This window comes from Melitaea cinxia, chromosome 25 (assembly GCF_905220565.1).
Source record: "Melitaea cinxia chromosome 25, ilMelCinx1.1, whole genome shotgun sequence".
Lineage (NCBI taxonomy): Eukaryota > Metazoa > Arthropoda > Insecta > Lepidoptera > Nymphalidae > Melitaea > Melitaea cinxia.
In genome coordinates this window covers 2,015,480-2,028,447 of record NC_059418.1, presented here as the reverse complement: position 1 = coordinate 2,028,447, position 12,968 = coordinate 2,015,480, and the positions used below count along the sequence as shown (strand labels likewise).

Sequence of the window (12,968 nt, the reverse complement as noted above, 5' to 3'; positions counted from 1 at the left end):
AGAATATATTCGCCGTTGACGTTGATATCTCGTCGCCCTGAATCCAAGGTCTCGGAGAAGTCCTCCAGCGCAATGTTAAACAGTTTCGGTGATATTATATCCCCCTGTCTTACCTCGCGACGAAGGAAATGGGTCCTGTTCGGTTTTGGATATAGAGGGTCATCGTCGCCGCATTGTACATATACCTCAGTACCTCGATATATCGCTAGTTGATATGACATCTCTCCAGGTAATCCAGGACAGGCCGGGTCTCAGACAGAGTCGAGGGCTTTCTCGTAGTCCACAAATGCCATACACAGCGGTTGATTATATTCTTCTGTCTTTTGAATAATCTGCCGAACAGTATGGATGTGGTCCACGGTGTTGTAGCCATTTCGAAACCCAGCTTGCTCCGGTGGTTGGAATTGGACTCATAACGACCCTCGAAATCAGCTTAAAAAGTAGTTACAAATACACATATAGAAGAATCGTATAATATATAATGATTACGTAGACATTACGGCGCTCAAAACATATTTTCTCAAGTCGTACGAGTGCTTATCAAAATATGAATAATAAATTTTATCACAACAGAGATATGATATCGTTATGAAAAATTTAAATATAATTTATGACTGCCTAAAAATTTATTGATTGTTGATCTTTACGAATCATCAATACCGCTTTGAAACATGTATGTTATTCAATTTATTTGATATTCTTGTTGAGTACAAAGGTCTTATAGATATAACTAGGTCGACAAACAAGCGTACGGCGCACCTTATGCTAAGCTAATACCATAGCTTATAGCTGCTTGCAACAACAGAGGCAAGCGCATTGCAGACCCTATCTCCAATCCCCCCCAGGAGCTCTGGTTACCTTACTGACCAACAGGAACACAATACTGCTTTAAAACAGTATTATTTAGCTGTGGTCTTCTGTAAGATCGAGGTACTACGGACTACCCCAGTCGGGCTGCTCCATATTTTGAGCAGGAAATTTCCCGCTGAGCCCTACCTCAGTTAATGTCATGTTTAGTTTCAAACCTTGCAAATTTTACATGCCAATATTCTAACATAATTATAAACAGCTTTTCTTCTATTTCAAAGATCCATTTTTTTGAAATTTAGCAATTTGCAAAGGTAAATTAGCTCTTTCCTCATGTAGGAGAAGGATCAGAGCTTTTAATCCACTACGCTGCTCCAATAGGGGTTGGCGAATATATTCCCTACTATGAGTAATAGAGGTGTACCTACATGATAACAACCGGGACCGATGTCTTATTCCCCGAGGCACGGTAAGGAGACCCACAAGGACATGGATGGAGGATATATGACCAATACAAATTATTATCTTACATTATAGTCTAATGTACTTTTGAGAAAACCGAATGAGTTTTCGAAAGTACTAAATTAATAAAATACAAAATCTATCTATTCTAGATAAGCAATATACAATAAATATGATAAATAAATTGTTCTTTTTAATGTATTAAATTTAAATTCACGTGCTTTTTTATACTACAAAGGTGACAAACAAGAGTACGGTTGGGGTACGTTGCCGACCCTCCGAACATTCCCTGGAGTTCTGACCTAGACCTGGGTATTATGAAATATTTCATGCCGTGTCCTACCTTGATGTTAAGCGACACGTAACATCGCTAAATATGCATGTTTCTTTCCAGGCATGTACACCATGCGCATGTTGGACGGCGCATCCGCTGCACATGTCCCACACAACCACACCCACATGCCAATTACTAATGGTAAGTTTTTAATATAATTATAGTATATAAACGCCTAACATCCAACACCTCCCACTAGGATTTAATCCCGTATCGGGGGTTCGGATCCGGAAGCGCACAATACACAAGCACAAACGCAAACGCCCAGACCACGGCAAACATCTGTATCACAGCAGCCTTTTGCAGTCCACTACTGGACATAGGCCTCCACAAGTTCACGCCAAAAATGGCGTAAACTTATGTGCTTGCTATGTGGTTACGGCATCAAAGAATATAGCCACTCTCTTCTCGTGGGTGTCGTAAGAGGCGACTAAGGGGTAACACAGTTCCGCTACCACCTTGGAACTTAAAAAGCCGACCGATGGCGGGATAACCATCCAACTGCTGGCTTTGAAATACCCAGGCCGAAGACGGGCAGCAGCGTCTTCGGTGCGACAAAGCCACCCCTGCGGTCACCAACCCGCCTGCCCAGCGTGGTGACTATGGGCAAAACATCTGTATGACCAATACAAATGTTTGTCACGTGCGGGGATCGCACCCGCCAGCGCCAGCGCAACAGCTACAAGCCATTGCTGTGACCATTGCGCTAACGCGTCATCGCTCCTTAGATTTAGCGGTTTTCAATCCGTGGAATTTTCCTAATGTATGTTACCTCAGAACATTTGACGGAGTGGACCGATTTCGATGATTTTATTTTAATCGAAAGGTGGTGCGTGTCATTTGATCCCATTTAAGTTTAATCTTAATACTTTTCGAGCTATATCTGATAATGCGCATTTACTTGACTATTTTTTCGTCTACTTACATTGTATTTCTTGTCGATGTAGCGGTTTTTTTTTTTCGTTTGCGAGCGAATACAATTGAAAGTTTGATTGCCGAAGTAAATGTACGCGTGTTACTTTCAAGAGAACTACAGCAGACTGGATAATTATTTATTTTTCTTTGTATAACTGAAAAAAAAAAATATATATTTACGAACGAAGTTTGCCGCGTCAGCTTATTTTCCATATATATATATATATATATATTAGCTAACCCGCAAACATTGTTATGCCATATACGTTATCAACCCCCTTAATTCCCTCTTCCCCTGATAACTTAGGGGTTTGGAAAATAGATGTTGGCCGATTCTCAGAACTACCCGAAATACACACAAAATTACATAAAAATCGGTCTACCCGTTTCTGAGGAGTATTTTGACTAACATTGTGACACGAGAATTTTATATATAAGTTTTTTTTTAATATCAGAGCGAGACTCCGCTTCTGACAGTGCAGTGTCATCGATGGGTTCAGAAAGAGTACCGTCGCTGTCCGATGGTGAATGGTGTGATGGGAGCGACTCTGCGCAGGAGTTTCACAGGTGAGGCAGCTTACTTTACCCACGAACCAACATGTGTCCCACTGCTGGGCAACACTAGGGGCCAACATTAGGTTAAATTATTTATTGTTATATTGAATGAAACCGATGACAACAGTATAAAGGCGATTTCTACTGGTACGCTTAGAGATTATATTTCGTTAACTATTATGACCAAGTTATGGTTGCTGGATAACATTATATATCCTAAACATTTTTGAATATCATATCAAAAATTGACCGCTCCAGCGGGGATCGAACCCGCGTCTCCGACTGACCGTGTCGGCGCTCTAGCCAATTAAGCTATGGAACGATGTACCCGCTAGATCGAAATTTTTGATATGATGATTTTTATATTCGGTTTAAGCGAGTTATTTAATTGGCTAGAGCGCCAACACGGTCAGTCGGAGAAGCGGGTTCGATCCCCGCTGGAGCGGTCAATTTTTGATATGATATTCAAAAATGCTTAGAATTTCTAATGTGTGGGTAACACAAAAATAAAATCGTACATATTATATATCCTATGTTAAAATATAGATATTTTTAAATTTGCTTAGTGTTATTGATTTACACACAAACACACACAGAATTTATATTAATGAAAATAACAACATTCCAGGTTAAAAAAGTCCGTCTAACAAAAGCCGTCTTAGCACTAATAATGATGACCTTTGAAAGACAAACTCTTGTCAATAGAGAAAATATTAAACAATCACTCATATCTCTCTGTCTTCCTATCTTTACTGACTTATATCTTTCTCTCAATTTCCGTTCGCCTCGCCCGATCACACTTTTCGTAACGCTCTCGTCACACGTTCACCAGCTTACTTCCCGGGTCAAGCGTGCGTAAAGAAGCTTTACTTCAAAAATCTAATCAAAACTTATTCCAGCAGCTTCTGATTAGGGATCCGATAGAATACCTTACACCGGCCCAACATCTAAGTTTTAAATTCCTAAAAAATTTAAAACTTAGATATTGTTCTTCCTCTATCAACACATTACATGAACATGTGATATGTCGTCTTTAATTCCACGCCTATCCATTTTTTTTAAATCATAAGTTATCTAAATTCAAAATTTCACCCACATCACCTCGATGTCTGGACGTCTACGACAGCTCGATTTTTGCGCCATTTTCTGCCACGCACGACCCCTTTATGGAACCAGCTGCCACCTACGGTATTTCTGAACCGATACGACCTAGGGACCTTCAAAAAAAGAGCATATTCCTTTTTGAAAGGTCGGCAACGCGCCTGCTAATCCTTTGATTTAGCGGATGTTTGTGGATGTTGTTTTTCACTTACCATCAGGTGAGCCAACTGTCCGTTTGCCCCCTCTTCTATAAAAAAAAAATAATAATCACTCACTTCAGCCAATCGCAGTCCACTGCTGGACATAGGCCTCCCCAAGTTCGCGCCACACATCCCGGTCTTCCGCAATCCTCATCCAGCCTACACCGGCAATCTTACGTAGATCGTCGGTCCAACGGGCCGGAGGACGTCACACACTGCGTTTGCCAAGACGCGGTCTCCACTCTAGGACCCGTCTACTCCAACGGCCATCGGTCCTGCGACACGGATGACCAGCCCACTGCCACTTCAACTTGCTAATTCTGTGGGCTATGTCGGTTACTTTCGTTCTCTCGCGGATAGTTTCATTTCTAATCCTGTCTTTGAGAGAGACCCCAAGCATAGCCCGTTCCATTTGCTTGAAGACAAAAAAATAATAATAATTAAATAATTTTTTTGATGAAATGTGCCCGACCTATTAGCAACTTGACTTGGAGAATAGTCAAGCGTCCATGAAGAAGTTTTACTTCAATACTTTAGTAAGATTGTGTAATAATATTGTCACCAGTTCAAAATTTCGACCGTACGATGGCGCGTACGGCAGGGAGAGAGCCTCACACGCTCCACAGAAGAAACATCATATGTTCGGCAAGAGATGTTTCCAGGTAATTTGAGACTTTGACCTGTTTTATTTTGCTAGATGTAGTTGATTATGTATCCGTTTGCGATTATTTCATTAATAAATAAGTAATTGTTTGCTCGCAAATGAAAAAAAAACCGACTTCAATTACATCGACAAGTAACACAACGTAGACGAAATAATAGTCTAGTAAATATGCCTTATCAAAGATTATTTAAAAAGTGTTTACAATGTCTCGATCAAGACAAAAAGATTACTCAAAAAGTAGTTATCAGATCTCAATAAAATTTATATGTGACCATGTGGTCACATATAAATTTCACACAGCTTTCGATTAAAGCAAGAATCATCAAAATCGGTACACCCAGTGAAAAGTTATGCGGTATAATACAACGTAAGTCGACGAAAAAATTGTCAAGTAAATACGCATTATTCGATATAACTCCAAAAATACTTGTTAGATCGCAATTAAATTTAAATGGGACCACATGACACGCACTATCTTTCCATTAAAAAAAAATCATCGAAATCGGTCCATTTCATAATTTCTAAAGTTAACATATATTTAAAAAAAAAACCTTTTTTGGAAGTCGGTTAATATAGACACTGCTAAGATGTTAGAATACCGTACGGAAGTGGCTACAGTAGCCAGTACTATTACTACCAGCTACCTATACCATAGATTATATTTCATTTAGATTAAAAATAAATCGAAAGTTTATGAGAATGTTTGTGACTGTCACGCAAAACCCACTCAACGGATTGTACTGAACCACCTTTTATCCCGACATTCCCTCAGGATCGGATATTACGCGGCTGCAATCGCGAGGCACTGCTAGTAAATAGTTTTTTTTTTTTGCCACAGGAACAAACCCCAGTCCCCCTAGAGCCAATGGCGCCAGCTCGACCACAGGGCGTCGTCAAATACGAATGCGAGCAGACTTATCACGAGAACCTACACATGCATAACGGTAAGTCGCGAAACATGCGCATATTTTGTGGTGTGACATGTTTTTAGACACATGCTATTTTTACAATTGAAATCAATTTTGTTTTATCATTGATATTTTAATTATATACGTAGTAACTAATAACGACTGCTACAAAATAAATTAATTTCTCAATAACAGAAACATTCTCATATATTATTTGCTTTTCAATGTATTTATAAATTTTCCCGTATTATAATAATATTTAACCCTCAACTGGAGTCACTAATTTTTTTAGAGTAGTTGAAGTCGGGGTCATAAAAAACCCTCGACTCCGGGATTGATAAATTTGTTTAGTAGTTAGTTGGTTTCTGCTTTATCAATAAATTATTAAAGTTTTGGTCGGTTTTTTGAATGACAACCGTATCGCAATGTTACTAGTGGATGAAAATGAATAATCTGTACGATTTTTTTTTTATTTTTGTGTTACCCACAATTAGGAATTCTAAACATTTTTGAATATCATATCAAAAATTGACCGCTCCAGCGGGATTCGAACCCGCGTCTTCGACATACCGTGTCGACGCTCTAGCCAATTAAGCTATGGAACGATATACTCGCTAGAGCGAAACTTTTGATATGATGATTTTTACTTTCGGTTTAAGCGAACCGTGGCGCCGTCTATAGTGAGTTCTTTACAGAGACTCGTAACTATTCAAAGTTTCATATTACAATGAAAATCTTTGACAGGAGACGACACCATGCTATTTTTAATATGTACGATTTTTTTTTTATTTTTGTGTTACCCACAATTAGGAATTCTAAACATTTTTGAATATCATATCAAAAATTGACCGCTCCAGCGGGATTCGAACCCGCGTCTTCGACATACCGTGTCGACGCTCTAGCCAATTAAGCTATGGAACGATATACGCTGGAGCGGTCAATTTTTGATATGATATTCAAAAATGTTTAGAATTCCTAATTGTGGGTAACACAAAAATAAAAAAAAAAAAAAAAAAATCGTACATATTAAAAATAGCATGGTGTCGTCTCCTGTCAAAGATTTTCATTGTAATATGAAACTTTGAATAGTTACGAGTCTCTGTAAAGAACTCACTATAGACGGCGCCACGGTTCGCTTAAACCGAAAGTAAAAATCATCATATCAAAAGTTTCGCTCTAGCGAGTATATCGTTCCATAGCTTAATTGGCTAGAGCGTCGACACGGTATGTCGAAGACGCGGGTTCGAATCCCGCTGGAGCGGTCAATTTTTGATATGATATTCAAAAATGTTTATGAATAATCTGATCTAAATCTTACCCTACTTCTAGAAATGTTATAGTCGTCCGTCATTTGCGACACATCACGACGTAGTGAGATTGCGTTAGCACACAGGATTACAAGGCTTTGGATCTCGAAGCTATCACGCAAAATAGTTTCTTTGGGGTTATTTTTGACCCTCGACTGCTTAGGGTTAAATATTTAATCTCTTTTATTGCTTTACTTCATTTTTTAACATGTCAGCCAATAAGAAGTAAGCAAATAAATATGATAATTTTTCAGTGGAGTACCCGCCACGCCACCAGCTTCCACCGCCCCACGTCAGCACTCTCCAACAGCCTGCGTTAGATTTGAACACGCCACACTCGAGCCACGCCTTACTGCAGGTAAATTTACTTGCAGTGTGAGAATGACGATTAATGTTACTAATTAATAGAACTTATTGCTATAGTTATTGAGTTGTATTGAGTTAAATTTAAAAAAAAACGCAAAAATTTAAAGAAAGGTTAATAAAACCTTAGTCGTTTTTTTTCATTCTCTACTATATCGCACATTAAGAATTTACTAACAAAATTTCATACTTGAAATGTATCATTTTTTATTCTTAATATCAGTTCGATTGATTTTTAATCATTTATTTGCTGGATAAAAGTATCAAAACTGTACAAACGCTCTAACACAAGTCAATGACCTTTAATTTTTTCCGCTTACGTACATATTATCTACAATATCTAATGTACATAACACAGGTATAGGCTTTATTTGATGTTACCGTCTCTCCCTAGAGCACGGTGCCCAGCCCCACTCGGTTCGGTTTCGGTTCCGGAGATAGAGTGAGGCACAACCACACATACAGCGCGCCTCTACCGACTGCGGAGCAGAGACAGCCGATTCGAGACAAGAGAGGTTTGTGAGATTATTTTATACACACACACACACACACACACACACACACACACACACACACACACACACACACAAACATACACACAGGATATATTTAGGGCGACACAGACTTCTTCCTCTCACATAGAGAGGGGTCAAACATTAAATCAAAAAATAAATATCGACTACATTTGTCAAAATAAGGCTTTAGGTGTAATAACGTAACATACAGACTAGCTAAATTTTACTTTTACATTTATAATATGAAAAAGGAATCAGAAATAATAATAGCTATCTTATCCATGAGTGATATAGGCTATATTATAACGTCACGCTATGATTAATCGTCGATCACAATACATAAATAACAATGCGAATAAAATCAATACTATCAAATTAATTTCACATAAATATCATAATATCATAACAGCATCATAATCGTATGATATGATATTGCTTACAGTTCGCCGTCTAACCGACGGCAGTACATCGGACGGCGGGAGTACATCGGGACATCTCAGCAGAGATGAAAAACGGGCCAAGGCACTCGGTGAGTTAACATTCACATGTTCGCAGACACATTCGTGATAATTGATGACACGAAATTTTCACATGTTTCACGGTACGTGTTTTAAGACACATAACATTTGCAAGTTACAGAAATCATGTATTAAGTTGTCTGTTACGTACCTATCTAAATTATATATATTAAAAGTGAATATTGTAGAAATTATACAAATAGATGTAATGTACACACACGGTCGTCTTTTCCTAAGCTAAGCAACTTAATTCCTGTATTTTAGGCGGCAGTCGACTGGTATAGGAATCATATTCGTTTTCGTGATAAATATACATTTATGTAATTACACATTACACTCAGACACGGGGACAAAACAACCCTTAGGAGAAACTGGGGTGCAAACTGTGCCAGCGGACCAGTCAATTATAATGGTTTTGAGTTTTTTTTTTTTTTGTATGATATTAATTTTAATATTTATCTATTCGTCTTCCCCAGGTATACCTCTAGAAGTTCACGATATAATCAACCTGCCTATGGACGAGTTCAATGAGCGTCTATCGAAGCATGACTTAAGTGAAGCCCAACTGTCTCTCATCAGAGACATCCGACGGAGGGGAAAGAACAAGGTAATATTCTCGTACATATTATATGAAAATGTCTTCAATTATATGTTGCTATAACGCGACCCGACCTGTGAATATCCGTTCTAATCAAATTTATCCGGGTCTCATAACCGGCTTTATAGGCTGAATTTATATACCCGGACCTACCCGCAAAGTCATGTCTATCATAGGCTAGTCATACCTTATGCCCTTGTAGGTGTCATATCCTTGTAAGCATTATTTATGCTCTTGCAGGTGTCATACTCTTCTTGGGTTCATGCCCTTTTGGGTGTCATCCATCGAATTAAACTGAAACTGATGGTATTAAATTGTGTGTATCGTACTTTAGGTAGCGGCTCAGAACTGCCGCAAACGGAAGCTGGATCAGATCACGTCTCTAGCAGACGAGGTCCGTACAGTACGCGATAGGAAGGCTCGCACCCAGAGGGAGCACAGCGCTCTACTGGCCGAGAGGCAGAGGATCAAGGAGCGGTTCGCGGCGCTCTACAGACACGTATTCCAGGTTTGTGACGGTTTGGGGACATCGGATTTGGTGTTTGTACGTGTAATTGGATTTGGGGATATTTGATTTGGTGTTCGTAGATTTGGGGATATTTAATTTAGTGTTGGAATTTGGGGGATTAAAATTTGGAATTTTTAATGTGTAATGTTATTTAATATGTGTTATCTAAATTGTGTAATTTAAATTCTATATTAAATTTAATATGTATATTCCAATTTATAGTGTTGTATTTTGTATTATATGTGTAAATATTTTATTTTATTTTATCCTCTTCCATTCATAATTGCTTAAAAATGTAATTATTTGATTTTTAATTTGTTTGTAATAAGTCAAAAGTTCAAAACCAATTTTAAACAAGCTTTGAAATTATATAATGCTACATTATTTTAACGTGAGAAAATGGAAGAGTCTAAATCTTGTAATCAATCTGCCTAAAGAAAGGCCTAGGAAAGTTAAATATATTTGTTGTCTGGACGTTTGTGTTTGTGTCCTCTTATGTCTGTGTTTTGTATTAATGAGTGCGTTTTATTTATTATTTGTTTAATTGTTTCCAGAACCTCCGCGACCCCGAGGGCAGGCCCCTGTCTTCTAACCAGTACTCGCTTCAACAAGCCGCTGACGGCAACGTAGTGCTTGTTCCCAAGATGCAGCATGGTATGTAACTGTCTTTATTTAATTTTTATTCGACACCAAAAAAAATCTATGGTTTAGTCATGAATGTTAAGCGCTGACCTCCAAAGTTACTTCGATTTTCTATGGATATAAATTTTTAATGAAATGAAATCAAAAATATTATGTTTCAAGATACATACCGCTAACAGACACACAATGTCAATAAGACACGAGAAAAAAAATTAAACCAGGAAAAGGTACTAAAAAATTAAATTAACAAAATACAATATTTCATTGTAAACGTACACATAAGCCGCAGTAAAAACGTAATAAGTACTAAATACACATATGATAATACATAATGAGTTCTAAATAAATACATACTTATTTTTATTTTTGCACTGAACAAAATTATCTTCGGTTTGCAACACTCCACAGTGCGCGTAGTAATCCCCACTCTGTCGCCGAGCGCTCAACATTCATGCTGATACCAACAGACTCACAAAAAATCAAAAGCATTACAGTAAATTAAAAAATAAAAAATATCAGAATAGTAGAATTTCATTAGTCTACAGAAAAATGATTGCAACACAGTAAATTAAAGAACCACAAAATTCATAATTTATTTATTTATTTACTAGGATTATTTGTATATTCTATTATTAACAGAAGTTACAAGATTAACACTAGACAGATATAATGTAGATAAAAGATTAAATAAGCTTAATTGTATTTCTTTGTAAATATAATGCATAACATGCATTTAGTTAAAGATATGAAAAAAAAATGTTGATTAAAAACCGAATTATTTATAAGCTCTGATTCTTCTTCTACATGGAGACAGAGGCCTATGCCCAGCCGTGGGATATTACAGGCTGAATCATAGTTATAAGAAAATAATTAAAATTATTAAATATATTAATTGTTCATCCATTTGTTACAGATCATCCCATGAACCGCTCGTCAGAAGATGAAATGGACCGCAAGGCGAAACACTACGATTAGTGCTAAACAGACAAACGAGCAGACGCTCTGACACAATAGTATTCGTACTTAACAAAAAATATTATAAAAATTACGTTTTTTGTTATCTCTACAAATATTATTGATATTTAAACAAAATTGACATATTTTTGTAAAACAATTGGGTTTATCGAAACGTCAAGATTTTGTTTACAAAGCGCGCGAAAATTATTTTTTAAGCTGTCATTATTTCAAAATGGCGGATAGCGAAAATTTACTTAAGTTTATTTTTTGTTGTAAAATATTTGATATTGTTTATATAATATGTTGATAATAAATTAAATGCAGTTTTCTTAAATTACAGTAGTATAAATAATTTAAAATATAATTTATATATCAGGAGGTTATTAACGAAATCAAAAACATCTTTATTCAAATAGAATTCAAAAATCAAACTATGATCATATTCACTTTTAGTAAATTAATTATCATTAAAAGTGAAGCTACGAATCGGCAAGAAATTCCACAATTACTCCGCACTACAAAATTAGTTACATCTTGCATCAAAATCCATTCTATCCAATCCAAAAAAAAATTACCATTAATGTACTGCTGCCACTGAGGATTGGAACCAATTTTTTTTTTTCAAGTTATGCCTTATATAATATAAATTATTATATAATTTTAAGATTGTCTGTATTATGAGTAAAAATCTATGTACAAAGGAATTTACTTTCGAATGTGTCGTAAGTGGAATTGTGGGAAAGTTGACGAGTAGTTTTTGAAAATTAGTTCCGTTATTTTATATATATTTTTAAATCTATACGTTTACCGCCATTTTGTTTTGACTGCTTTTTGAATAATGTTAGAATTTTTAGTAATTAGCGTCGATTCTTAGACGTTTCTAGAAAGATTTTTTTTTCTTTTTACCCAGTTGTATAAAAATATATATTTAATAAAAACAATGTAATTTCTGGTAAATAAAAATGGATATACATCGAAAATATATATCAAAAGAGTACCTGTTTTTGATTTTAAATGCGAAAAATATGCAATTTGTGATTTTTTTGTTTTATATAAATAGTAATTTGAAATACTGTCGCGATACGAGCGGCTTGTCTTCTTTAATTAGTAAAAATTTATGTGTATAAGTATACGATTAAAAAAATAATTAATTTTTCTTAAACTTGAACAAAAAAATCAGTATTTTTTTTTTTTCGTTTTTCGTTAAAGCTTGGAAAAAGTTTTTCCGACTTTGTCGTTTCGAAATTATGTTGAAAAAAAATTGTACATTTGTATGTTTTTTTTTAAATGTGATAGTGACTATATTCCATTTTCGTTTAGTGTTGCCAGTTTTAGACTTGAGGAAATGACGTCACGTGCGTCGCGGTGTTGCAATAACTAAATATAAAGCGCTTTCCTGTAATATATGTTTTAAGTACATTTTATTTATGTATAATATTTAGGATTATAAATAAATCTAGGTAACGTTTATATGAAAAAAATCTGTTGATGAAAGTACAAAATTAAATATGGAATTTCTATGAAGGTTTCGATTGTGTTCTATTTACAAGAAAATCATATAAAAATAGACAGTATAATTTTTTTTTATTGTATCAGAAAAACAAAAATTATTTA

At 36.0% G+C, this 12,968-nt stretch overlaps 1 protein-coding gene across 1 annotated transcript in view; it reads left to right on the top strand.

The window, feature by feature from the left end:
• LOC123665812 (endoplasmic reticulum membrane sensor NFE2L1-like) overlaps positions 1-12,254 on the top strand; it is a 135,749-nt gene extending 123,495 nt beyond the window's left edge. Inside the window, exons 11-21 of the mRNA XM_045600050.1 lie at positions 1,664-1,744; positions 2,974-3,085; positions 4,940-5,036; positions 5,877-5,982; positions 7,508-7,611; positions 8,011-8,131; positions 8,574-8,660; positions 9,126-9,256; positions 9,582-9,755; positions 10,310-10,409; positions 11,311-12,254. Of these exons, the coding sequence (XP_045456006.1) occupies positions 1,664-1,744; positions 2,974-3,085; positions 4,940-5,036; positions 5,877-5,982; positions 7,508-7,611; positions 8,011-8,131; positions 8,574-8,660; positions 9,126-9,256; positions 9,582-9,755; positions 10,310-10,409; positions 11,311-11,372 (1,175 nt within the window). The 3' untranslated portion in view covers positions 11,373-12,254. The remainder of the gene's footprint in view (positions 1-1,663; positions 1,745-2,973; positions 3,086-4,939; positions 5,037-5,876; positions 5,983-7,507; positions 7,612-8,010; positions 8,132-8,573; positions 8,661-9,125; positions 9,257-9,581; positions 9,756-10,309; positions 10,410-11,310) is intronic.
• The last annotated feature ends 714 nt before the right edge of the window (positions 12,255-12,968 follow it).